Source organism: Chiloscyllium plagiosum, unplaced genomic scaffold, assembly GCF_037043375.1.
Source record: "Chiloscyllium plagiosum isolate Xiang-an unplaced genomic scaffold, Cpla_swu_hap1 HiC_scaffold_34, whole genome shotgun sequence".
Lineage (NCBI taxonomy): Eukaryota > Metazoa > Chordata > Chondrichthyes > Orectolobiformes > Hemiscylliidae > Chiloscyllium > Chiloscyllium plagiosum.
In genome coordinates this window covers 20,440,339-20,467,167 of record NW_028270172.1, presented here as the reverse complement: position 1 = coordinate 20,467,167, position 26,829 = coordinate 20,440,339, and the positions used below count along the sequence as shown (strand labels likewise).

The 26,829-nt window shown below is 40.1% G+C and overlaps 1 protein-coding gene across 5 annotated transcripts in view; it reads right to left on the bottom strand.

Annotated features, from left to right (window-relative positions):
* Positions 1-26,829, bottom strand: part of exoc2 (exocyst complex component 2) — a 321,249-nt gene that overhangs the window by 68,380 nt on the left and 226,040 nt on the right. For all 5 annotated transcript variants that reach the window (XM_043719385.2, XM_043719383.2, XM_087978539.1 and 2 more), the window contains one exon: positions 26,033-26,149. In XM_043719385.2, coding sequence (XP_043575320.2) covers positions 26,033-26,149 — 117 coding nt within the window. The remainder of the gene's footprint in view (positions 1-26,032; positions 26,150-26,829) is intronic.

Sequence of the window (26,829 nt, the reverse complement as noted above, 5' to 3'; positions counted from 1 at the left end):
GTGATGCAAACATCTTAGCAAAGAGCCCAGTAATCTCTTCCCTAGCTTCCTACAAAGTTCTTGGAAATACCTGATTAGATCGAGGCGAGTTATCTACCTTCAAGTGTTTTCAGACCTCCAGAACCAGGTCTTCTAAAGTATGAATTCCTTTCAAAACATCACTATTTATTTCCCTAAGTTCTCTGGCATCCATGTCCTTCTCCACAGCAAATACTGACGTGAAATAGTCATTTAGTATCTCAACCATCTCCTGTAGTTCCACACATAGATGGCCACATTAATCTATTCTCTCTCTAGTTTCTCTCTTGCCCTTAATGTGCTTACAGAATCTCTTTGGATTCTCATTAACTCAATTTGCCAAAGTTATCTCATGTCCTCTTTTTGCCCTCCTGATTTCCCTCTTAAGTATACTCCAACTGCCCTTATAATCTTGATCCAACATGCTGATTTCATATTTTACATTCAGCCCCACCTGACCCCAGCCTCTGCGGGCCTTGAAAGATGTCACTTTTGCTTCAGGGTTGGGGATTGGTCACTGGGACTGTGATAAGAAATTTTGTCAGGCATCAGGATGGGTATATAAATAGGAAGGGTTTGGAGGGATATGGGCCGGGTGGTGGCAAGTAGGGCTGGATTGGATTGGGATATCTGGACGGCATGGACGAGTTGGATCAAAGGGTCTGTTTCCATGCTGAACATCTTTATTACTTTATGACTCTAAATATGTGAATCTTTGCAATTCTAGATCGAGCAGGTTGTTAATGATTGGTTTTTGACTGTATTCTAGACAATGTGAAGATGATTCAGGATTGTTAATATTTGGAAACATAGATTTTAAAATGAAGAAATTGTGTATAGCTTTAAGTTTGATTTGTATTTCTATACTGTGTGAATTAAGAACAGAAGGTCATAGAACTCAGAAATAAAACTAAAACTGAGAGGCATAACAAAATGATTGGAGATTTGCTAACTTTCAAGACAGGACAGGTAAGGCTAAAGGTTACAAAAATAATAAGAGAACAAAACTAAAGTTGTTGCATCTGAATGCATATAAGATCCAAACCAAAACTGATGAACTTATGATGCCAATATAAATAAATATGATATGGTAGCCAACACAGAGACATAACTGAAGGATGATATAGATTGGAACCCGAATATTGAAAGATACATGACATTCAGGAAGGTAGAAAATGGAGGAGTGTCATTATGTTAAGTAATGACAGGATTGGCACAAGAGACTGGTAAGTTCAGCAAACGGGATGTAGAAGTAGGCTAGAAGTGAGGAATCATAAAAGCAAGAATGGAGTGGTTCAAGATGAAGAGTTCAGAGAATGTTTTTGAGATTGTTTCCTAGAACATATTCCAGAGCCAAGCAGACAGCAAACTAAATTAGATTTGGTATTGTGTAACAAGATAGATTAACTAATTACCTCATCCGGAAAATGCCGCCCTGAGGATGCAGTGACCTTAATAAGATTTAATTTTAAATTTGGTCTGAGGGACAGAAGAATGGTTCCAAGATCAGTATTTTAAACTGAAATAAGGGCAATTATAAGGGCATGAAAGCAAACCTAGCTAAAGTGAACTGGTAATTAAGGTTAAGGGATACGTCAATAGAAATGGAGTCACAGGCATTTAAGGGTAAATTTCAGAATACACAGAATAGATATTTTCCAATGAGAATGAAAAAATGCCATATGAGGATCCACTATCTGTGGTTAACTTAAAAAAAACTAAAGATAGTATCAACTTATGATTGTGCAGAGATTAGTGGCAGGTCAGAAGATTGGATGGAATATGAAAAGCAGGAAAGGTTAATAAGCATGGAAAAATACAGAACCAGATAAAGCTAATTAGAAATACAAAAACAGTCAGAGTTTCTGTCAATGTTTGAGAAGAAAATTAACAAAGTAAATATTAATCCTACAGTGAGTCAGGCTTGGGATATATTAGTAGAAAATAAAGAAATGGCAGGCAATTTCACAGTGGATTCAAGTAGCGTTCCAAACATAGCTAGCTATTAGGAAATGGAAATTTGGAAGGAACTCAAAATTGCAATCACCAAAGAAGTGGGGCTGTGTAAATTTATGAACCTGCAGGATGACAAGTCCCTGAATCCTGATGGAAGATATTAGAAGGTAATGGTAGTGGGGTGGCAGCATTTGGCTCATGATCCCAAAGCTTGGCCGCTCAAGTGCTCCGTCTCGCGGAGCCTGCCGCATCCACACCATCTCACATACCTTCATCATTCGGTTCCACGGCAGCGTCATAGTCTTCCCACAGAGGAGTTGGGCCGAGTGCAGCTCCAGATCCATAGCTGGTGCTGGCTCTGGCTGAGGTCACAGAGAGTTCAGAGTCTGTGGGGGCAGAAGCCCGGAGCCAGGGTCCCAGTGACCGATGGCCAGCGGCTGCATATGGAGGAGCATCGGAGAGGGAGCAAGAGATAGGAGACCAGGCCCATGGCTCCAGCTCGGATGTGGCTGTTATGCAAGTAGCGGCGATGGAAGAGGTGGACTTGTAACTGTGTCCCCGGAGCCCATTATAAACTCTGGCTGATGTCAAGCAGCAAAAAGAGGAGCAGAAAAGGGTAACAAGAAGAGGGAAAGATGAACTCTATTGCAGTAAAATCTAGCATTATATCCAGGTGTTTTAAAATGGTAACAGGCATTGGCAACACTTTGTGTTTTGCACACAAAAAAACCTTTTTCACTGTCTTTTTTGTATATATGTGACAATAAATCTAAAATCTAAGCTTGCAACAGGCTAACTCGGTGTATAGTATTGGTCTCCTCATTTAATAGAAGGATGTAAATGCTTTGGAAGTGATTCAGAGTAGGTTAACTATTATAGTATCTGTAATGGGCTGTCTCACAAGGAATGATTGGTCAAGATAGGAGTATCTGCTGGAGTTCAGAAGAGGAAGAGGTCATTTGATTGAAACATTAAGATCCCGAGGGACCTTGAATAGGCTTCATCCTAATTCATAAACATGCATTCATGTTCATATGTTCCAGCAACTACAGCCAGTCAGTTTAACATATAATTCTAATAGCTTGGATTTTGGAAACAATAGCTTGGAGAAAAAAAACACAACAATTGGGAAAGCTAATTAAGGAAATCCAGCATGATTTGTAATTGTATATTTTAAGGCAATGGTAGGTAGATTCAAGTTAGGTAGGGGAATTAAAGATTAATCATAGCAGATGGTTATCTGGAATTTGAAACACAAACACATCAGCTGCAATATTATCAGACTTGAAGGGCTGAATGGCCTATGTCTGCTCCTAATTTGTATGTCTAAATTCATAGGACATGGAGGTTGCTGACAAGGCCAGCATTTATTGTTTATTCCTAAATGCCCTTGAGCAAGTGGCGTTGAGTTCCACAGTGACAAATGACACATTTCCAAGTCAAGACGTGGCTTGGCATGAAACTCCCAGGTCCCCATGTATCTGCTGCCCTTAGCTCTTTTTGGTGGTAGAGGTCAAGAGTTTGGAAATGGTTGTAAAAGCAGCCATGGTGAGTTACCGCAGTACATCCTGTAGATAGTATACAGTTCATCGCTGTCTGCTCATGACAGTGGCAATGTGAGTGAATGTGATGCTTGGGGTGCGAATCAAGTGGATGCTTTGTTCTGAATGGTGTCAAGCTTATTCAGTGTTGTTGGAACCTCACTCATCCAGTGAAACGGAGAATACTTTGGGGCAAAGGAGCCTGTGGAGAGATTTTATAGAGATGTACAAGATTATGACAGGTTTGGTAAAGTAGATACAGAAAAGCTGCTTCAAATAACTGACTCTACAAAGACTAGGGAATGCAGGTTTTGGCAAGGGATGGGGAGAATGTAAGCAAGGACATTTTTTTTTTGCAGGGCAAGTGGTAATGGCCTGGAACTCATTCCCTATAAAGAAGGTGAAAGCAGAGATAAATTTGTGATTTTAAATGGAATCTAGTGATTCCAAAGGAAATGAAGTTGGAGAATAGGACTAACTGGACTACCCCATGGACAGCCAGCACTACCCCAAATGGGTTGAATGGTCACTATCAGTGCTGGATTGATTCTATTGTTCGAAGTGAAAATAAACCTGTGGGAAGTATGTTTGATCTAAATTTCATATGACCTTCATCTGTTAGGTCATTCAACATGTATAAAAATACCCTTAGAAACTCAGCCAACCCTTTTAATGTATTATTACTCATTTATAAGAAACAACAGAATTTAAACAATCTGCGCGAAAAAGATGGTTTCAAAATGAGCTAATAGGTTAACATCACATTCTGTTATGGTACATATTTTAATCATACTTTTCATTAGTTCATGGGATGTGGGCGTGCAAATGATTGCAAACGGTGTTTACACTTCACTGTGATAATTAAAACAATTTGACAACTGCAAACAAACCCTGTTTTCAATAATATCCCATCATAAAGCTCTTGTGAAGAATTATTCTCTTCTTACCTTTCCAGTTTAACTTGCAACAAATTTAAATAACGCCAAGAAAATTACAATAGTAAATGATTGCAGTGAAATTACATGGAGTCAATATTGAACAACGCAAAATTGGGCTTCTGTCAAAGTTGTCAACCATTCCAACAGCAGAATATCAAATACTTTAGAACAGTGCCCTTGAAACAATGCCCTAAAAGCATGGACTGATAACTCTGGATTAGCCAAATTTATTGGAGTTTTTCGTATGAACCTGCTGACGAATCAGAAAATACTTAGGCCACATAGCAACCAAATCATGGATGGCAGACAAATAATCCTTTGACACTGAGCTCCCTCTATGAGAAGATGTGCAAACCACGCGAGTATGGCTGAACCTGTGGTAAAATTAAAGTTGAAGTATTGTCAATTAAAATGATGCAGAGAGGTGAAGTTGATGCAGCGAGTGGGAAACAACGGTGCACAGCAGAAAGTGCACACAAGGAGGTCATGGAGTGACCAGTGAAAAACAAAAGGTTAGTATTTTGGAAAAGTTCAATAAGCAGGTATTCCCCTCCATTATGGAAGGTGGATAAGGATGGCTGTCTATTGTTGAAGATGCTCTGCTAACATGTTTAAAGGCATCTGAACAAAGAATGTTCCCACGTCCAGACCAAAAATGCTGTTTTTATATAAGACCACATTTGTAGACATTATGCGTTACATAGAATTGCACACTTGTGGAATGGGGCCTCCTCAGCTCTCACGAAGCTTTGCTTAGCACAAACTTGGAGTTGAATCCTCTGGGTTTCAACTCATCTGGATTTACTGTATTTCAAACTACACACTCCGCAGAAAAAGAACTTCAAGGGGAAACATGCATTTGTTAAAAAATGTACAGAATTACAAAGTGTGAGAAGTATTTTTTAATCATGGGATGCTTCGCATTGTGTTTTCAATGGGGATTAAAAAAAGGCAAAGATGTGCAGCATGCTCACAATGTTGCACACAATCTGGTAACCTAAGGCAGAAAGAATCAATTTTTCTGTAAAACAGAATGTAACTTTCCACATTTTATTTAAATTGTTCAAAACAACTAGGTTCAGTTGATATTTAAAATATATTGGTGATAACTGACTTTACTCTCCCTGACCAGGAAAATACACCGTTCTCATGAAAAACAAACATACTTACTTGAATCTGGATACATTTCCAATAAAAAAAGAGTAACCAACTGACAGTCACACAGGATAATCAAAACCACAAACTGACTAAACTCTGACCAAAAGCAATTCAAGCACTACAATGATAGCACAGCTACCAACCAACCAGAAGTTGGGTATAACTGGCATAGTGCAAGAGGAAATCTTCAACTTCTGCAGAGACAGTTAACACCCTTTAAATTGTACATATGCGCCACGGCTACTACTGTTATAGTGAACAATGTAATTGTCCCATTTAGACCCATGTTTATAACATCTGTTGGAATTCAAACTTCAAAATTATTACTGCACACTTTCTAAGATAAAAACTGAAAGTTGTTTACATTGAAGTAAAGAAATGCAAAACTGAAATATTACAAGTGAAAATAGTTCTCAAAACAAGAGAAATACAGTTATAAAACAATTCAGAATACATAGAAGATAAATTAGGTCAGTGCAAAACAAAATGGATTTGAAATATCCCAAAATTTGAAAGAATTTAACATTTAAATCTAATATGCTGCAAATTAGATGTAATCTGTGTTTGAAAACATAGGGATTATTTTTGACAGATTAGCAAACACTTTCCAATGACACAGCGAGTTCATACACAAAGTAGCAGAGTTACAGAGGCTGGGAAGATTCCATGTTCAATTGCTGATTTGTGCAGTTATCTGTACAGTCAACAGCAAGAGATGTTGCAAGGGCACAACAATTGGTTTCTTTGGGTCCCAAGTAACGAAGATTAAGAAAATTCTGTTTTACCTCAATTTTGATCTGCACCGCATGCTTGACGTCCTTTACCCCAGCATACGGCAGCTGTCAATGACTCCAAGCTAAAGAAAGTCCTCGCTAAACTTTTCCACTTTGTTCTACTTTCTAAAAACCACATCTTTTTAATTTTTAATTGCAGACACTAATGGGAAAAACAATGTTTCAAAAACCAAGGGTTGTGGAAAGGATTGCTGCACTTTTTAAAAGCAAGTTACCAGCACTCATTGTAAGTGTTGTTTACACTATGCTTGTTCAAACTGGGGCATGTTTAATGCAGAAAAGCAATTGCCATAGGTAGGAACAAAGTGAGCTTCAGCCAGTGACGAGCATGGTTTGTGGAGTGGAGGCCAGTTCTCAATGACAAAGACATTCTGCCTGCCAACAAATATGTAATTGACTTCTGTCCCTGTCAAGAGTATGGTGCTGGAAAAGCACAGCAGGTCAGACAGCATCCGAGGCGGAGAAGTGACGTTTTGGACATAAGCCCTGATAAAGGGCTTATGCCATAAACATCAATTCTCCTGCTCCTCAAACACTGCCTGACCAGATGTGCTTTTCCAGCACCACACTCTCGAGTCTGATCTCCAGCATCTGCAGTCCTTACTTTCTCCTTCTGTCCTTGTCTGTGCAGTAAAATCAAACACCTAAAGCCCAAAGAAAACCAGTTATTTTCTCTCAGTTGCTGTAATCTGTTGCTTTTAACAAGTAGGAGACTTTATAATTCACCAGTTGCTCTGTGTCTCCTATAAGGAAGTGGAAAACAGTGATTAATGAACACCAAGGCCTGACAAGCCAAAGGCCATCTCAGCAAACCCTGTCGACAGGAACTACTAAATTGCCTACCACTCTTTTCTTTCTACCCTTAGCAACAATATCTTTTTTCGTGTCAAACACATTGTACATAGAGTCATAGCCATAGAGACAGAGACATACAGCACAGAAACAGACCCTTCGGTCCAATTCGTCCATGCCAACCAGATATCCTAAACTAATCTAGTCCCATCTGCCAGCACTTGGCACATATCCCTCTAAACCCTTCCTATTCATTTATCCATCCAGATGCTTTTTAAATGTTTTAAGTGTACCAGGGTTACAGATGTAACTAGATTAGAGTGGTGCTGGAAAAGCACAGCAGGTCAGGCAGCATCCGAGGAGCAGGAAAATCAACGTTTCAACTCCCCCTCCCACTCTGCCCAGGACATGCAGGTCCTGGGCCTCCTCCACCGCCGCTCCCTCACCAGCCGACGCCTGGCGGAAAAATGCCTCATCTTCTGCCTCGGAACACTTCAACCCCATGGCATCAATGTGGATTTCACCAGTTTCCTCATTTCCCCTTCTCCCACCTCATCCCAGCTCCAGCCTTCCAGCTCAGCACTGCCTTCATGACCTGTCCTACCTGCCTATCTTCCTTTCCACCTATCCACTCCACCCTCCTCTCTGACCTATCACCTTCATCCCCACCCTCATTCACCTATTGTACTCGCTGCTACCTTCCCCCACCCTCCTCTCTGACCTATCATCTCTGCCCCCACTCCCATTCACCTATTGTACTCTATGCTACTTTCTCCCCACCCCACCCCCCTCTCATATATCTCTCCACTCTGCAGACACACTGCCTCTATTCCTGATGAAGGGCTTTTGCCCAAAACGTCGATTTTCCTGCTCCTCGGATGCTGTCTGACCTGCTGTGCTTTTCCAGCACCACTCTAATCTAGAGTCTGGTTTCCAGCATCTGCAGCCCTTATTTTTATCTTACAGATGTAACTAGTAGAGTTATTTGCTGACAGTTTGTAGCTGTTCACATGCAGCTAGAACCTATTTATTGTAATGAATAAAATGTGCGTTAAGTACAGAAATTTGGACATTATTTCAGTTAACCTAGGTCTCAAAAGACAGAAAAATTAGGGAATTTTGCATTTGATACAATACTTAAGGACTTGATTTCCAGAGTATTACCCCAGTTAGGTGTGACAATCTCTTCAGACACCCCTCAAAACTTATAAGAACTAGGAGCAGCAGTAGACCACCTGGCCCTTTGAGCCTGCTCCGCCATTCAATAAGATCAGAGCTGATCTTTTCATGTTTCAGCTCCACTTACTCGCGCTCTCACCATAACCCTAATTCCTTTACTATACAAAAAATGATCTCTCTTAGCTTTAAAAACATTTACTGAGGAAGCCTTAACCACTTCACTGGGCAGGGAATTCCATAGATTCACAACTCTCTGGGTAAAGAAATTCCTTCACAATTCAGGCCTAAATCGGCTCCTACTAATTTTGAGGCTATGCCCTCTTGTCCTAATTTTACCCGCCAGTGGAAACATCCTCTCTACTTCTATCTTATCTATTCCCTTCCTAACTTTATATGTTTCTACAAGATCACCCCTCATTTTTCTAAATTCCAATAAATATAATCCCAGTCCACTCAGTCCCCTCTCATAAGGCAAATCCCTCAACCCCAGAATCGACCTAGTGAACCTCCTCTGCACCCCCTCTAATGCCATTACATCCTTTCTCAAGGAGACCAAAACTGCACACAGTACTTCAGGTATGGTCTCACCAGCACCTGTACAGCTGCAACATAACCTCCCTACTTTTATGCTCAATCCCTTTAGCAAAGAAGGATAACATTCCATTTGCCTTCTTAATTACCTGTTGCACCTGCAGACCAACCTTCTGTGATTCATACACAAGGACACCCAAGCCCCTCTGCACAGCTGCAGGCTGCAATTTCTTACCATTCAACTAATAGTTTTTATTATTGTTATTCCTACCGATATGGATGATTTCATGTTTATTAACATTGTACTCCACCTGCCAGACCTTTGCCCACTAACTTAAACTATGTCCCTTTGCAGTCCTCTGCATAATTTGCACATCACTCATCTTAGTGTCATCCGCAAATTCCAAATCATCTATGCAAACCGTGAATAGTTGCAGTCCCAACACTGATCCCTGAGGCACACAACTAGTCACTAATTGCCAGAATAGCACTCATTTATTTCCACTCTTTGCTTCCTGTTGGTTAACCAATCCTCTATCCATGCTAATACATTGCCTGTAATGCCTTGCATCTTTATCTTATGCAGCAGACTGCTGTGTGGCACCTTGTTGAATACCTTTTAGAAATCTAGATACACCACATCTACTGGATCCCACTTGTACACCATGTTCGTAACATCTTCATTGGATTCCAAAGATTAGTTAAGCATGATCTGCCCTTCATGAACCCATGCTATGTCTGCCCAGTAGGACAATTTCTATCGAGATGCCTTGTTATTTCTTCCTTGATAACAGATTGAAGCTTTTTCCCCACTACAGAAGTTAAGCTGACTGGTCTGTAATTCCTGATCTTTTGTCTCCCTCACTTTTTAAACAGTGGCATCCCATTTGTTGTTTTCCATTCTGCTGGAACTGCACCAGTGCCCAGTAAATGTTGAAAAATTACCACAAGTGCATTTGCTATTTCTCCCACCAACTCTTTTAGCACCCTGGGATGCATTCCATCAGAGCTACCCTTAGGTTGCCCAACACTTTCATGAAAATTATTCTTTATAGGTCCTCACCTACCTTCGTCTCTTTGTCAATTATGGCATGCTATTCGTGGCTTTGAATGTGAAGACAGACACAAAATACCTATTCAATGCTTTGGCCATTTTCTCATATCCCATCATTAAATCCCCCTTCTCAACTTCTAAAGGACCAATTGTTTACCTCAGCCGCTCTTTTCAGTTTTATGTATTTATAGAAACGTTTGCTATCTGTCTTCATATTCTGAGCTAGTTTTTCCCTCATAATCTATCTTACTTTTCTTTATAGCTCTTTTTGTGGCTCTCTCTTGACCTTTACAACTTTCTCAATCTTCTAGTTTCCTGCTGATCTTGGCCACTTTTTATGCCTTCTCTTTCAATTTGGTAGCCTCCCTTATTTCCTTAGACACCCATGGCAGATTACCCTTCTCCAATAGTTCTTCCTTTTCACTGGTAGATACTTTTGCTGAACACTTCAAAAAATTGCTTCCAAAGTCTTCCACTGATCGCCAACTGTTTGACCGTAAAGCATTTGCTTCCAGTCTACTTTAGCCAACTCTTCCCTCATTCTATTGTACTCTCCCTTGTTTAATCACAGGATCTGGGTATTGGATTATATCTTTGCACTCTCCATCTGTCTTCTAAATTCAACCATTCTGTGATCGCTCCTTCCAAGAGGATCCCTAACTATGAGGTCATTAATTATTCCTGTCTCATTACCAGATCGAGGATAGCTTGTTCCCTTGTCAATTCCATTACATGTTATTCTAAAAGACTATCGCAAATACAATCAATGAACTCCTCCTCAAGGCTACCCTGACCAACCTTGTTCGACGAATTGATATGTAGATTAAAATCCCTCATGATAATTACCGTACCATTTTTACAGGCATCAGTCATTTCTTTGTTTATTGCCCACCTCAATGTGATGTTAATATTTGGTGGCCTATACACTGCACCTATCAGTGATTTGTTCTTCATAGGATTTCTAATTTCCACCCAAATGGATTGAATCTTATTCTCCACAGAATCTATATCATCTCTTAGCACCACCCTGATGTCATCCTTGAATATCAGAGCTACACCACCTCCTTTACCGTACCTCCCTGTGTGTCCTTCCGAATAGTATGATACCCCCTGGATATTTAACTCCCAGTCATGACCATCCTGCAACCATCTCTCTGCAATGGCTACCAAATCATATTCATTTGTGATGATTTGTGCCATTAACTCATCTACCTTGTTATGAATGCTACGATCATTGAATTACAACATCTCCAATAAAATCTCCTGAGTTATCCTTCCTTTTTTACTTCTTTCATAGTCTGCCATATAGTTAAACCTTCCTGCACACATGCTAACCTGCTGCTTTCCTTTTTATTTATCACCATATTTCCTGTAGTATTCCCCGCCCTTCCCCCCGACTCCCTAGTTTAAAGTCCTAGTGACTACCCTATTTACCTTTTTTCTTGGAAAACTGGTTCCAGGTTGATTCAGGTGGAGTCTGTCCTATCAGTACAGATCACTCCTGTTCCAAAATTGATGCCAATGTCCCATGAAACAGAACCCCTCTTTCCCACACCACTCCCTTAGCCACGAGTTTACTTCCCTAATTTTCTTATCCCTAAGCAAATTTCTCCTCGCTTAGCTTGTCCTAACGTTTCCTCTTTTCACTTCTGTCTGATCACACTCCTGACCAATGACTTTAGAGGTTTTACTATTCACTCTTCAGATGGCATAATATGTCGCAAATACTGAAAGCAAATTGGATTCACTGCTTTTACATAAATCATTAAATTCTTACATCATAAAAAATCTTGTCAATATTCCTAAATCCCCAAATGCCACACCTGGTCTGTGTTATTATAAAATAGAATTATGATTTAAAAACATTACATTAAAAAAAAATTAAAAGAGCATTCTTGTCAGTAAGTTAAAAATCAACAAATTCAAATAAGAAGTTCCGGGAAAAATAATCTAATGATTAATTCACTTTTTGAAATCTGAATAACTGTTTTGATTTCTTTATCGAATGCAACATTTATCTACACCACTCTGCTGCATTTATTAAGCATCAGTTCTCTGTTGAATTTTCCATATTAATAATAACTGATAAAAAGAAAATTATATCCATGACCAGAACAAAATGAATTTCAATATTGCTGTACAACTGAAGACTTCTCCTGAATTGGTTTTTGTATACTGCTGATACTGTTTTATTGTGAATGTTATGAAAAAAATGTCCTTAAAATGGTCAGTAAAATACAACTAATAAGTATCTTATACCTAATTCCAGTCAAATAGATGCAAATAAGAGAATGACATAGCCAAGTAGGGTGTGTTTGTTTGAATGTTAAACTCAATTGGAAAGAATTAGTGGTGAATGGTTCTCTTAATGTGGGCTAAATACTGGAAGTTCTACTGGGAGAAAAACAATTCTCATGTAAAATTGCTATTAACAATCTGCATAACCCACCCTAGATCCTGTTATTATCAAAGTGTTATCACCCATTTACGTAGATGAAAGGATAATTGGCTAAACAACAATCACCATTGGTGGTGTGAATCAGGAAACCCACCAACCACCTTCACTGGAAAATATGCTGTGGGAGTAGAACAAGAGGCTGTAGGTAGACCTAGTTTTTTGGTGACAGGGGGAGAGCCCCTCAATGATTTGTGAGTAAGCCATAACTAAGCTTTAGAGTAGGGCAAAAAACAAGAGTCATACATTGTTTTTGGTTCTTCATAGTATATTGGCCATTGCCATACCATGCCCCTTTTTAAATTCATTCAGGAAATGTGGATATTAATAGCCAGGTTCACATTCATTTGATCCTCCCTAATTATGTAGACGGAAATTAAGAGGCAACCACACTGCAGTTGGTTTGGAGTCACAATAAAGCCAGACTAGGTAAGGTTGGCAGATTTTGTTCCTTACAAGGATACGAGTGAAACGGATAGGTTTTCAGAACATTCGACAGTGGTCACATAGTTGCCATTAGGCTAGTTTCTTATTCCATACTTTTATTGAATTCAAATCACCATCTGCCATGACAGATTTTAATCGTATATCCAACAGAACATTAGCCTGGGATTCAGGACAACGAATCTCTCCTCTTTTGTGCAAAGTATTTCTGTTAAAATTCATCTAAAATGATTGACTACACAACACACAGATAATTTATTCATAACGGTGCTAAATAAGGTTGGAGGGGAATCAATTATAAAAGTAGTGTCTGACAACATTACTGATGATTTTTTTTTAATTGAAAATTCATTCTTGACATTTCCATGAACAGCTTTAAGAATCTCCCAGAACAAAGTTAGGTCACTTTTGGAATATTGTATGCAATTCTGGTCTCCTTCCTATTGGAAGGATGTTGTGAAATTTGAAAGGGTTCAGAAAAGATTTACAAGGATGTTGTCGGGATTGGTGGATTTGAGCTATAGCGAGAGGCTGAACAGGCTGGGGCTGTTTTCCCTGGATAAGGTAAAATAGACAAGGTCTTTTTCCTGGAGGAGAAAGTGAGGTCTGCAGATGCTGGAGATCAGAGCTGAAAATGTGTTGCTGGAACAGCGCAGCAGATCAGGCAGCATCCAGAGAACAGGAGAATCGACGTTTCGGGCATAAGCCCTTCTTCAGGAATGCCTGAAGAAGGGCTTATGCCCGAAACGTCGATTCTCCTGTTCCCTGGAAGCTGCCTGACCTGCTGCGCTGTTCCAGCAACACAAGGTCTTTTTCCTGGAATGGGGGAGCGCAGACTAGATGGTAGAGGTTTAGGGTGAACGAGGAAAGATATAAAAGTGACCTAAGGGGCAATGTTTTCACACAGAGGGTGGTGCGTGTATGGAATGAGCTGACAGAGGAATTGCTGGAGGCTGGTACAATTAAAGCATTTAAAAGGCATTTGGATGGGTATATGAATAGGAATGGTTTAGAGGGATATGGGCCAAGTGCTAGCAAATGGGACTAGATTAGTTAGGATATCTGATCAGCATGGGTAAGTTGGACTAAAGGGTCTGTTCCTGTGTTCTACTATGACTCTAAAATTTATTCATTAAATCATAGGATGCTCGCATTGTTGGCAATGCAAGCATTTATTAACCTTTCCTAATTGATCTGGAGAAGGTGGAGATGATCCACTTTCTTGAATACTTGCATTCTATGAAAAGTTATTCTCACATTGCTATCCAGTAGGGTGTTTGAAGATTTTGACCCCGCAACATTGAAAAAACATCATGTGCTTTTTTGTTAAGAAAGAATAATTGTAATGTGGAGGGGTACTTGGCAGTGGAAAATGATCCGACATGTGTGTTTCCCTTGTCCTTGTGGGTGATAGAGTTCAATAAGTCTGGCTGATACTGATAAAGAAGCCTTAGTGAGTTATTGCACTGGATCTTATAATAGCAACATGGTGCTAGTGGTAGAGGTTAATATTTAAGATGGTAGATGAGATGCTGATCATGCAAAGTGCTTATAATAGCACTGAGATACTCAAATGTTGCTGGAGTGCATTGGAGAGAGTATACTATGGTGGAAACATGTTGGGAATCACATGATACAGAATTCCCAGCATCTCATGTAATTTTGTATGCACAGTACTATTTTGGTTGAATCAACTGTCATTAGAAAAAAGACAAGGCTGAAGCATATGCAACTACCTTACTGAAAAATAGCTTGTAGATGATTCAACATGGCCAGCTGCTAAGGTTCCTACCATCATAGATGCCAATCTTCAGCAAATTTAATTCACATCCATGTGACATCAAGTAATGGTTTAGATTGCTGATACTATCGTCCCCAGTAACATCCTGGCTACATAATACTGATGATTTGTGCTCCGAAATTAGTCTTGCCCCTTAGACAAGCTATTCCAATTGCTGACACATACTGACATTTATCTAAAAGAATAGAAAACTGCCTAGACATGGCAACAACAAGCAGGACACTTGGTGCCCCATCAGTCTACTCTCACTCATCAAAGTGATGAAGACGTCACCAAAACTACCGTAAATTGGCATTCCCAGTAGTCCATTCACTGATGTTCATTTTGGATTCCACCAGAGTCACTCAGCTCCTGACTTCATCATAATTTTCATCTAAACTTGTACAAAAGAGCTGCATTTCAGAGCAGAAGAGTGTGTGTTTGGCCTTGAAATGAAAATGTGTACACAACATTACTATATGGGACAAATTTGATGGATGAGCTCATCATTTCATGTATATTATTTTCTAATATTTACCACATTAATACTTTTTAGTATCATAAACTGCTTGAGGTTCACTATTCAACTATTTTTTGTCTACTCTTGAGTTACTCTCAGCCACCTCACAGCTCAACTCTTTCAGATTTGTGAACAATTTCGGTTGCTATCCCAACATTGCACAAGATGCCCATCGATACTGCTGTATCACTTGGTCTCAATACCAAAACAGCAGCTGAAAATTTTAAGATCAATGTTTTGACTACAACTCTTCCAACAGGTCACACAAAACCAAACGCCTTACGAATATCCAGGTGTGAGGTTGTATGTGGGGTTTAATAATGTACAGAACCAAACAAAAATTGTAAAATTCATCACCGGCAAAGCATTAGTTCAAACGATTTTAGTACTATCAATCTGTGAAACATATCTAGTGATTCCCAAGAAGCTAAATGTGCAGAATCCTCCATACTCCAAAATTACTACTTAGAAGGGCATAAATAACATGTTAATCAGGGCAGCATCAGGGGCACCAACATTAACTATACTGTCTCAGCATTCAAAGAGTGGTATCTTTAGTAGGTTACTCATTATTGCATGAGTAAAAGAAATATCTGTCAATGAACAATCAAATGCAAGGAATGCTTATTCTATTGTACCGAAATGTCCATCTTACTTGTAAGCAGAAATTGAATTGCTGGAAACTATAATGAAAGTCAAAAAGACCGGAAGGATTCTCACTGATCAGAAAATGATTCATTTTTATGAAGAAGAGGGAAAAACATCATCACCCAGCATGACCTTTACTTTCTTTGAAAAACTCCCTGAACAATGATGCAGCTACTTGATGGTACACTGACTTGATATCTCAGCTAAATTCTCATGGCAGACTGTCCTCTTTTACAACAATATTGCCAAGAAAAAAAAAATGCACCCAAGTCTACTTTTCTTTACGACCTTCACATTCCATTAACTTCCTCCCCACCCCGAACTTGAACAGTCATTTTGACCACATTATAATGGCAAAATTGCTCTCCCTCTCTGTAGTCACTTTCCTTCTCTTTGTTGGAGGTAGGGCAGTAACTTGCAAAGGCAGATGATAGATTTTATGTGGAGGAAGGAGATTACAACTAATTTGAAAGCCTCAGAACAGTACAAGAACAGGTCAGTATTAACTCACATTTGATGAGTAACAGCGTAACATACAATCGATAATAACTTGTGATGATACCAGAACTAACCAAATGGATCGCAGTGAGCATTGCAAACTGTTATGATCATGAACCACCTCTTTTGTGTAAGATGCTCAATGAATTTTCTTAAAGCACATCCACACCTAACAAGCAAAGCAATGTAATACTTATATATCATATTACTAAGAATCTATTAGTCACATTATTAAATAGTTGCTTCTTCCTGCATTCAGGTGCTTTAATAATCATATTCATACTAATGGATAAAATTAGTGGTTACCTGGGCCTTTGTAAATTGACATGCCTGAAGTGTTCAGAAAAGCCCTACAACCTATACTCATTTCTGTTTCAAAGTATGGTACAATAACACAAGAACTAAGAACAGGAGTAGGCAATTCACCCTCAAGCCTGCAATGCCATTTAATAGAATCATGGTTGATCTCAATACAGCTTCAACTCCATTTTCCCGCCCATTCCCCATAAATCTTCAACCCATTTTCCTCCTTAAATTTATTCAGTGTCCCAGCATCCACTGCACTCTGAGGTAGTGAATTCCAGATTCACAACTCTTCATGTGACATGATCTCCTTTCTCCTCAATCGATGATTTTACCCCATTGTGATTGAAAAGGCCTTCAGCTGTCTCTTACCCATACCTCATCCTCATCTCTTCCCCATCTTCCCCAAATAATGATCAGGTTCCCTTTGTTCTTTCCACCCCACTAGTCTCCATATTCAAAGGATCATCCTCTGCCACTTCTGCACTTCCACTACGTTGCAACTACCAAACAGACCTCCCCTTCCATGGATAGCATTCTACAGGGACTGTTCCATCCTTTACAATCTGATCCACTCCTCCATCACTCTTAACATTATCCCTCAGTCCCACAAGACACTTTCCCATGCATTTGCACAATGTGTAACTTTTGCGCATTCGTCTCCTCCTCCTCCTCACTGTCCAGACCCCCAAAAGACCTTCCAGGTGAATTAGCATTTCACTTGTGCTTCTTTCAATCTACTCTACAGGATTTGCTGCTCACAATGTGATCTTCTTTACACTGGTGAGAGTAAATGTTGACTAAGTGACTACTGTGCAGAACACCTCTACTCTGTCCACAGGAATAACTCAGACTCTTGATTGCTTCCCATTTCAATAAATCCCCTGCCCTCATTCATACATTTCTGTCTTCAGCCTGATGCAAAGTTCCAATGAAGCACAAAGCAAACTCAAGTAATAAATACCTGTTTTTCCAGTTAGGCACTTTACAGTCTTGATGTCTCAGTGTTGTATTCCATAATTTTCGAAACCACATTCTGTCTGTTCTCCATTTATCTTACATTCTAAACTCTCCACCCATGTCTTGTTTGCTTTTCTCTGAATATGGAGCCCAATTCTCTCCCTTTCACACTTCAGTTTCCTCCCATTTTGCATCGTTTTCACATTCATGACCTTCAACAATTCCTTTGTCTTTTGCACTGGGCCTCTATAATATCTGACTGCTTGCTCCTCTTCCATCTCTGTCAAAAGTATCAGTGTCATACATCAGAGATATACCAGCACGGAAACAGACCCTTCATACCAACCCGTTCATGCTGATATCCTAAATTAATCTAGCTCCATTTGCCAGCACTTGGCCCATATCCCTCTAAACTCTTCCTATTCATATACCCATCCAGATGCCTTTTAAATGCTGTAATTGTACCAGCCTCCACCACTTCCTCTGGTAGCTCATTCCATACATGCACCACCCTCTGTGTGAAAAATCTGCCCCTTATGACCCTTTTAAATCTTTCTCCTCTCACCTTAAACTTATGCTCTCTAGTTCTGGACACCCTCACCCAAGGGAAAAGACCTTGTCTATTTACCTTATCATGCCCCTCATGATTTTACAAACCTCTATAAGGTCACCCCTCAGCCTCTGATGCTCCAGGGAAAACAGCCCCAGCCTATTCAGTCTCTCCCTATAGCTCAATCTCTCCAACCCTGACAATATCCTTGTAAATCTTTTCTGAACCCTTTCAAGTTTCACAACGTTTTTTCGATAGAAAGGAGACCAGAATTGCATGCAATTTTCCAAAAGTGGCCTAACTAATGTCTTGTTTTGCTGCAACATGATCTCCCAACTTCGATACTCAATACTCTGACCAATAAAGGAAAGCATATCAAGCGCCTTCTTCACTATCCTATCTACCTATGACTCCAATTTCAAGGATCTATGAACCTGCACTCCAAGGTTTCTTTGTTCAGCAACGCTCCCAAGTACCTTACCATTAAGTGTATAAGTCCTGCTCTGAGTTGCCTTTCCAAAATACAGCACCTTCCATTTATCTAAATTTAGCTCCATTTGCCACTCCTCAGCCCATTGGCCCATCTGATCAAGATCCTGTTTAACTCTGACGTAACGTTCTTCGCTCTCCACTACACCTCTAACTTTGGTGTCATATGCAAACTCACTAACCTCCTATGTCCACATCCAAATCATTTATATAAATGACAAAAAGCAGTGGTCCCAGCACCCATCCTTGTGGCACAGTACTGGTCACAGGCTTCCAGTCTAAAAAGCAACCCTCCACCATCATCCTCTGTCTTTTACCTTCGAGCCAGTTCTGTTTATAAAGAGCTGGTTCTCCTTCCACTCCATGTGATCTAACCTTGCTAACCAGTCGACCATGAGCAACATTATCAAATGTCTCACTGAAGTTCATATAAATTACATCTACCGCTCTGTCCTCCTCAATCTTCTTTGTTACTGCTTCAAAAAAACTCAATCATATTACTGAGACACGATTTTCCATGCACAAAGCCACGTTGGCTATCCCTAATCAGTCCTTGCCTTTCCAAATACATTCAAATCCTGACCCTCAGGATTCCCACGAACAACTTGCCCACCATCAGGTCACGCTCACTGGTCTATAGTTCTCTGGCTTTTTATTACTACTTTTCTTAAAATAGTGACACTATGTTAGCTAACCTCCAGTTTTGCGGCACCGCACTTTTGGCTATTGATGATACAAATATCTCAGTAGGCATCCCAACAATCTCTTCCCCAACTTCCTAGAGTTCTAGGGTACACCTGATCAGGACTCAGGGATTTATCCACCTTTATGCATTTTAAGATGTTCACCACTTCCTCCTCTGTAATATGGACATATTTCAAAATGTCGCTACTTATTTCCCCTTATTCTCTATCTTCCATCACATTCTCCACCATAAAATTGATGCAAAAAACTTGTTTCGTATCTTCCCCCATCTCCTGCGGTTCCACACTTTGGTGGCCTTGCTCTTCACTAAGAGACCCCATTCTCTCCCAAGTTATGCTTTTCTCCTTCATGTATTTGTAGAATCATTTTGGATTCTCCTTAACCCTACTTGCCAAAGCTATCTTATACCCCTTTTTGCCCTTCTGATTTCCCTCCTAAGTAAATTAAGAAAAAACATTTTCCAATACCTTTCATTTCTGGTGTCATATCAGACTTGAAATGTTACTTTGCATCTCTTTCAACAGCTGCTGCCAGATCTGCTGAGTTTCTCCAGGAATCTCTCTACTTGTTTCAGATTTTCAGTATCTGCTATATTTTGCTTTTATTCTCAATTATGCTTGGTGCTTTGAACTGAGTATAGGCATTGGAAGGTGAATTAGGCAAATGCATAGCAAGAGAGATGGCTCTGAGGGGAGAACTTCAGATTCCTAGGATATTGAGATTGGATTTGACTATATTGCTCCTTTATCGGAGGTTCAGTTTACACGTGAACAGAGCTAACATTGTGGAGGGCTGTTTGGTAGTGTTACTGGAAAGAATTTAAACTTACTTGGTAAGAGGACAACAGGAGGTATCAGAGGGGAATAACAAGATAGAGTCAAAGAGTCACAGAGATGTACAGCACGGAAACAGACCCTTCGGTCCAACTCATCCATGCCGACCAGATATCCCAACCCAACCTAGTCCCATCTGCCAGCATCTGGCCCATATGCCTCCAAACCCTTCCTCTTCATATACCCATCCATATGCCTTTTAAATGTTGCAATTGTACCGGTCTCCACCACTTCTTTTGGCAGCTCATTCCATACACATACCATCCTCTGCGTGAAAACGTTGCCCCTTGGGTCTTTTTTATATCTTTCTCCTCTCACCCTAAACCTATGCCCTCTAGTTCTGGACTCCCCCACCTCAGGGAAAAGACTTTGCCTATTTATCCTATCGATGCCCCTCATCATTTTATAAACGTCTATAAGGTCATCCCTCAGCCTCCGACGTTCCAGGGAAAACAGCCCCAGCCTATTCGCCTCTCCCTATAGTTCAAATCCTCCAACCTTGGCAGCATCCTTGTGAATCTTTTCTGAACCCTTTCATATTTCACAACATCTTTCAGATAGGAAGGAGACCAGAACTGCACATAATATTCCATAAGCGGCCTAACCAATGCCCTGTACAGCTGCAACATGACCTCCCAACTCAACACTCTGACCAAAAAAGGAAAGCACCTTCTTCACTATCCCACCTACCTGCGACTCTACTTTCAAGGAGCTATGAACCTGCACTCCAAGGTCTTTGTTCAGCAACACTCCCTAGGACCTTACCATTAAGTGTATAAGACCTGCTAAGAATTGCTTTCCCAAAATGCAACACCTCACATTTATCGGAATTAAACTCCATCTGCCACTTCTCAGCCACTTGCCCATCTGATCAAGATCCCGTTGTAATCTAAGGTGACCTTCTTTGCTGTCCACTACATCTCCAATTTTGGTGTCATCAACAAACTTACTAACTATATCTCTTATGCTCACATCGTTGCAGCACTCCACTGGTCACAGGCCTCCAGTCTGAAAAACAGCCCTCCACCACCACCCTCTTCTACATTTGAGCCAGTTCTGCATCCAAATGGCTAGATATCCCTGTATTCCATGAGATTTAACCTTGCTCACTAGTTTCCCACTGGGAACCTTGTCGAAAACCTTACTTAAGTCCACATAGATCACATCTACCAAGCTGCCCTCAATCGTCTTTGTTACTTTTTCAAAAAAACTCATTCAAGTTTGTGAGACATGACTTCCCACACATAAAGCCATGTTGACTATCCCTAATCAGTCCTTGCCTTTCCAAATACATGTACATCCTGTCCCTCAGGATTCCCTCCAACAACTTGCCACCACCGACGTCAGGAGCACTGGTCTATAGTTCCCTGGCTTGTCCTTACCACCCTTTTTAAACAGTGGCACCACGTTAGCCAACCTCCAGTCTTCCGGCACCTCACCTTGACTATCTATGATCCAAATATCTCAGATATCGAACAAAGCGATGTAGAAGAAAACAGAACTAAACTAAGAAAAAGGTCAATGCACGAAGTATGGTAAACGCAGGTGGCAAACTGCTGGTGTGGGTAGCTATGCTGGAATATGAGGTTGTGGTGATAACAGAAACCTGGCTCAAAAAGAACAGGGCTAGTTATCAAATATTCCTTGATGCAAGTTAGGGAAGGAAAGAAAAGAGGAGGAGTGGCAGTTTTGATTCAATTTTCAATAAACAAACTTCGGGCCTATGATAAGAAAATGTGTTGGCGCCTCAATAAATCAAGCAGATCAGTGGTTACCAGCAGGCTTTCTGTTAGAATTGGGACCAGGCAGAAGGAGTTCCAGCGACCACGGGCTGCAAGCCAGTCAGAGGCCAGGCAGTTCCAGAACTTGGCAGTGCAATAGCAAATGTCATGGCCATTGCTGGGACAACAATTTACGGGATCCCCAGGACAAAGAATCATCCATGAAAAAATGTTTTTTGGGGAAATGGGTCTCAGAATGGGGTGATGGAGAGCATGGGTGGCTCTCAACAGCATCCTCCTGTTCTAAGTACAGTCTCTTGATCATGAACAGATTAAGGCAAATTGAGGCTTTCCTTGGCAATTGATACACCGTATACACTGGTTAACCTGGAGCTAAAGTAATTGGAGCCAGGCAGGATCATTAATTGACCCCTGAAAAGCTTCAATTCCAGAAAGGGGCACAGCTGGAGGTATGGCCTTGCCACTTACAGTCAAGATTAGAGTGGTGCTGGAAATGCACAGCAGGTCAGGCAGCATTGTGGGCGGCACGGTGGCACAGTGGTTAGCACTGCTGCCTCACAGCGCCAGAGACCCGGGTTCAATTCCCGACTCAGGCGACTGACTGTGTGGAGTTTGCACATTCTCCCCGTGTCTGCGTGGGTTTCCTCCGGGTGCTCCGGTTTCCTCCCAAAGTCCAAAGATGTGCGGGTCAGGTGAATTGGCCATGCTAAATTGCCCGTAGTGTTAGGTAATAAGGGGTAAATGTAAGGGTATGGGTGGGTTGCGCTTCGGCGGGTCGGTGTGGACTTGTTGGGCCGAAGGGCCTGTTTCCACACTGTAAGTAATCTAATCTAATCTAATCATTCAAGGAGCAGGAAAATCGATGATTCGGGCAGGAGCCCTTCATCGGGGAATTCCTCCAGCATCTGCAGCAATCTCCAGCATCTGCAGTCCTCACTTTTGCCTCGCCATTTAGAACTTAATTCAAGCAAGGCTGGAAAGCTGGTGGGTTTAATTCCACCATCTTACTGTCTACAGTATAATTTCTGTGTCCAGTAGCAAAGGATTCCATCCACTACCATAGCGCTGAAGAGATACTGCGTCCAACAGGGGTCAGAATCTCTCAAATGACAAGTGAACTATATGACAACACAGCGCTCATTAAACTACTGAGTGCATTCTACAAGCCACTAACTAGACAGAAAGACAGAGGAACAAAACTGTATGGAAATTAGAGAGGAGATAAAGCTATAGAGTTGTTATAATGGGATGCTTTAATTAGCCTAATACAAAGCATGCAAGGGTAGAGAAGAGGAAGAATCCGTGAGCGTTTTAAGAGAATCATGTCATTTCATGATCAAAATTACAGAACAGTTTATTTTATTTATTTGTTTTTGGATTAGACAAGTTAAAATATAAGATTTTCAGGCAAAAACTATAAATGAGCAATGTGCTGCCTTTAAAGAAGAGGTTTTGTAGAGATTGCATACATTCTCCAGTCTGTAGATTAAAAGTGTTGACAATTTTTAAAACATCATTTTCATGTTCAATCAGGGTATCTTGAGAAACTAGGAAAGTGAAGACAAAATTGTTGGTCAACCTCTTAACATTAAACTTGCAGTATTTTTCAAACCGAGAGACCAAACTATCAAAGTAAGTGACAACAGTTTATAACAGGTCAGCATTGCACACTTGTGCTTTAGAGATGAAGAATGGGCATTGACCTTAGCACAGTATTCCAGCAAAATAATAATATCCCTGTGTTATGACCAGACATTGGGTGAGGTTCAGCCTTCTCTCTCCCCCAGGTTTTCAGCAGCAATCCTTTCGTCTGCTTTTCTTTTTACGTCTCTCTCTCAGCACCATTTCCATCTGTTTAACGCACTCATTTTTCCCCATGCTCACACCCTGCCCTTCTCCCAGCTTCAGCATAAACACCACCATTACCTAGCTGCTTTCCTTTCTGATAAAGGGTCACGCGACTCTGTTTTTCTTTCTACAGACACCGTCATACCTGCTGAGTTTCTCCATCACTTTCCTTTTTTTTATTTTTGTTTCAAATACGCACCATCCACAGTCCTGTGTTTAATATTACCTGATAACAGATATCACGTTGGCAGGTTCTCCCTTTGAAAAGTGGATAGCTCCACATTTCTTCCACATCATATTACATCTGTCATAGTCTTGCGCACTGAGTTTATCCAAACTCCAAGCCATTTTGAATGTTGTCACAGCGCATGTCCCCAACTAGCATTGTGCCATTCACTACACTGCAAATATCACATCCGAAGCATTCATATACATTACGAACAGATGTTGCCTAATCAATGATCTTTGCTAAATGACGCGATTATCTTAAAACGCTCACTGATTCTTCCCCTTCTCTTCCCTGCTAGACGAGAATGACCTATGTTTATTTCTACGCTGTATTTTTTTTGCCTGTTAGCCAATACTTACTCTACACCAGTACATTACCTCCTCTCTGATATGCTTCACATTTTGTGAACTAACCTCCTGTGGAGACTTTATCAAAATGTTTCTGCAAACCCAAGTATGCTAATCCATCAACTCTTCTTTGTTATTTCTATCAGCAAAACAACTATAACAGTTTGAACACTATTTCTCATTCACAAATCCATGCTAATTACATCCAATTAGATCATTATCATCCAAGTGTCCTTTTATAAAATCTATTATAACATATTCAGACATTTCCCAATTGATGTCAGATTAACAGACCTGTTTTCCCTTTTTCTTTCTCCCTCCCTTCTTAAATAGTGGAGTGACATATGCTCCCTTTTAATCTGAAGGAACCACTTCAGAACGTATAGAATTTAATTAGGTTATCACCAAAGTACTCACTATCTCCACAGATCCCTCTTTAAACACTGTGGAATGTAGAATATCAGTTCTCAGGGAAACATCAGCCTGTAGTCCCAGTAACGTATCTAACATAACTTTTTCATTAATACTAATTTCCATCAATTCCTCAGCCTCTCTATGTTCTCTGATTGTGGAAGAGTTCTTGTAATTTCGTTGGCAAAGACATACAAAGTAATCATTTAGTTTTTCTGCAATTTTTCTATTCCCCATTACAAATTCTCCTGTCTCAACCTGTAATGAATCCACTGTTGTCTTAGACAAACATTGTGCATAGATACTTATAAAAGCTTTGACTTGTCATTTTTATTTTTGATGCTAGTTTCGAAGTGACGTTCCACAGGAAACAGTACTGTTCACCTGTTACCATTTATAAGAAAATTTGGACTTGCGGACTGAAAACAATAATCAAGAACTATGGATGACGACATCAATTTGAATAGTGTAATACTAGGTGGACTACAAACATATACAGGAAGCATTAAGAAACTTGTGAAATGCACATTTACTTAGGAAATAAACTTTATGTATACAATTGTGCGATTGCATATTTTAGCCATGCTAAGTTGCCTGTAGTGTCCAGAGATGTGTAGGTTAGGTGGGTTAGCCATTGGAAATGCAGGATTACAGGAATGGGATTAGGGGACGGGGGTTCAGAGAGTCGATATAGGCTTGAGGGGCCAAATGGCCTGTTTCCACACTGTAGAGATTCTATGAAGTTACTATAAATAATATCAGAACTGACAGGTTATACTGTTTAATCAGGAAAGATTAAACAGACTAGCTGTCTTTTGTCTTGAAGAATGACAATCAATCAGTGATGACCTCAGCAAGGTCTACATTTTTGAGAAGGTGGATATTAAGTGAAAGCAGAATAAGACCCTTTCCTTAAAATCCAATTGTAAATTCAGGAGATCCTTCTTAGTCCAGGGAGCTGTTATAACAAGTGACTGAATAGCTGGACAGCATAGCTGCATTGAAGGGAAAGCTAGAGAAGCACAAGTGAGAAATAAAATCTAAGTATGTTGATGGAGTTCCATGAATGGTGGCAGAAGATTTATGTGAAGAATAAAAGCTGGTATATTGGGCTGTATGATTTGGTTTGTATGGTAAATGCTTTGAAATACTGCAATTGTTTTTGGCATACATACTGAGTTGAATTGGGGGTCTAAAACCAAACTAAAATAACTTTGATTACAGTGAACCATTCCTATTACAATTTGGAATCTTTTACATTATTCAAAGATCACAGTGAGCTTTACGACACCCTTCATGATTACTGTACCTGAGCAATTTTCTCTGTGCCATGGAAAGCATGCATCTCGAAATGTTGCGCTAAATTCTTGAAGGTGTGGCGTGCCAAATACTCACAGTTGCTGAGAACAATCAGTAGTTTCTGTTCCTAATGAATTTAAAGCAAAGGTTTTCAAGTATTAATTGTTAGTAGCTTTTTTCATGTCATGACTCAATTACATGCTGTCTTAATCCAGAAATTCTATTTTTCTTCATTGATCATAATGCACCAAGATCTGGCCCCAAAAAATTCACTTGACATATGAAGACTTCCCTGCCTGTTACCAGAAAGTATTGAAAACATCGATTTTACTCTGTCGTTCTCAAGGCTCTGTACCTGAAATTTGCAACTGTTTAAAACGTGAAAAGCCAGCATAGAAAAGTGTGAAGTAAAATAAGATATGCTGTTTAAAACAAAAATTTTAAAATCTATCTGGGTGCTCCATTTTTGTTTCATCCTTTGTCTCATCCCAGGCATTAACAAAAAATTGTTCTTTTCTATCAGATTTGAAGGATTGCAAGATCCAACAACTTATACATATTAAAAGCATTGCCCAGAACTTTATCTCTTTCAGTTCCTTTTGATCCTATTCCTTGTTCTAATCTCACTTCTTGTCATATATTAACAATAACCTGCAGGCTTAGTTCTGTTTTCTAACATCAAGTTCTCTGCTTTTAGCTTGATTTCCTTGCACCCACACTGCAAGAATGTGTTGAACTTGGTACATAATAGAGCTCTTGCCATCTTCGCCTCCATACCCAAATTGTAGCCAGGAGTCACCATCTTAG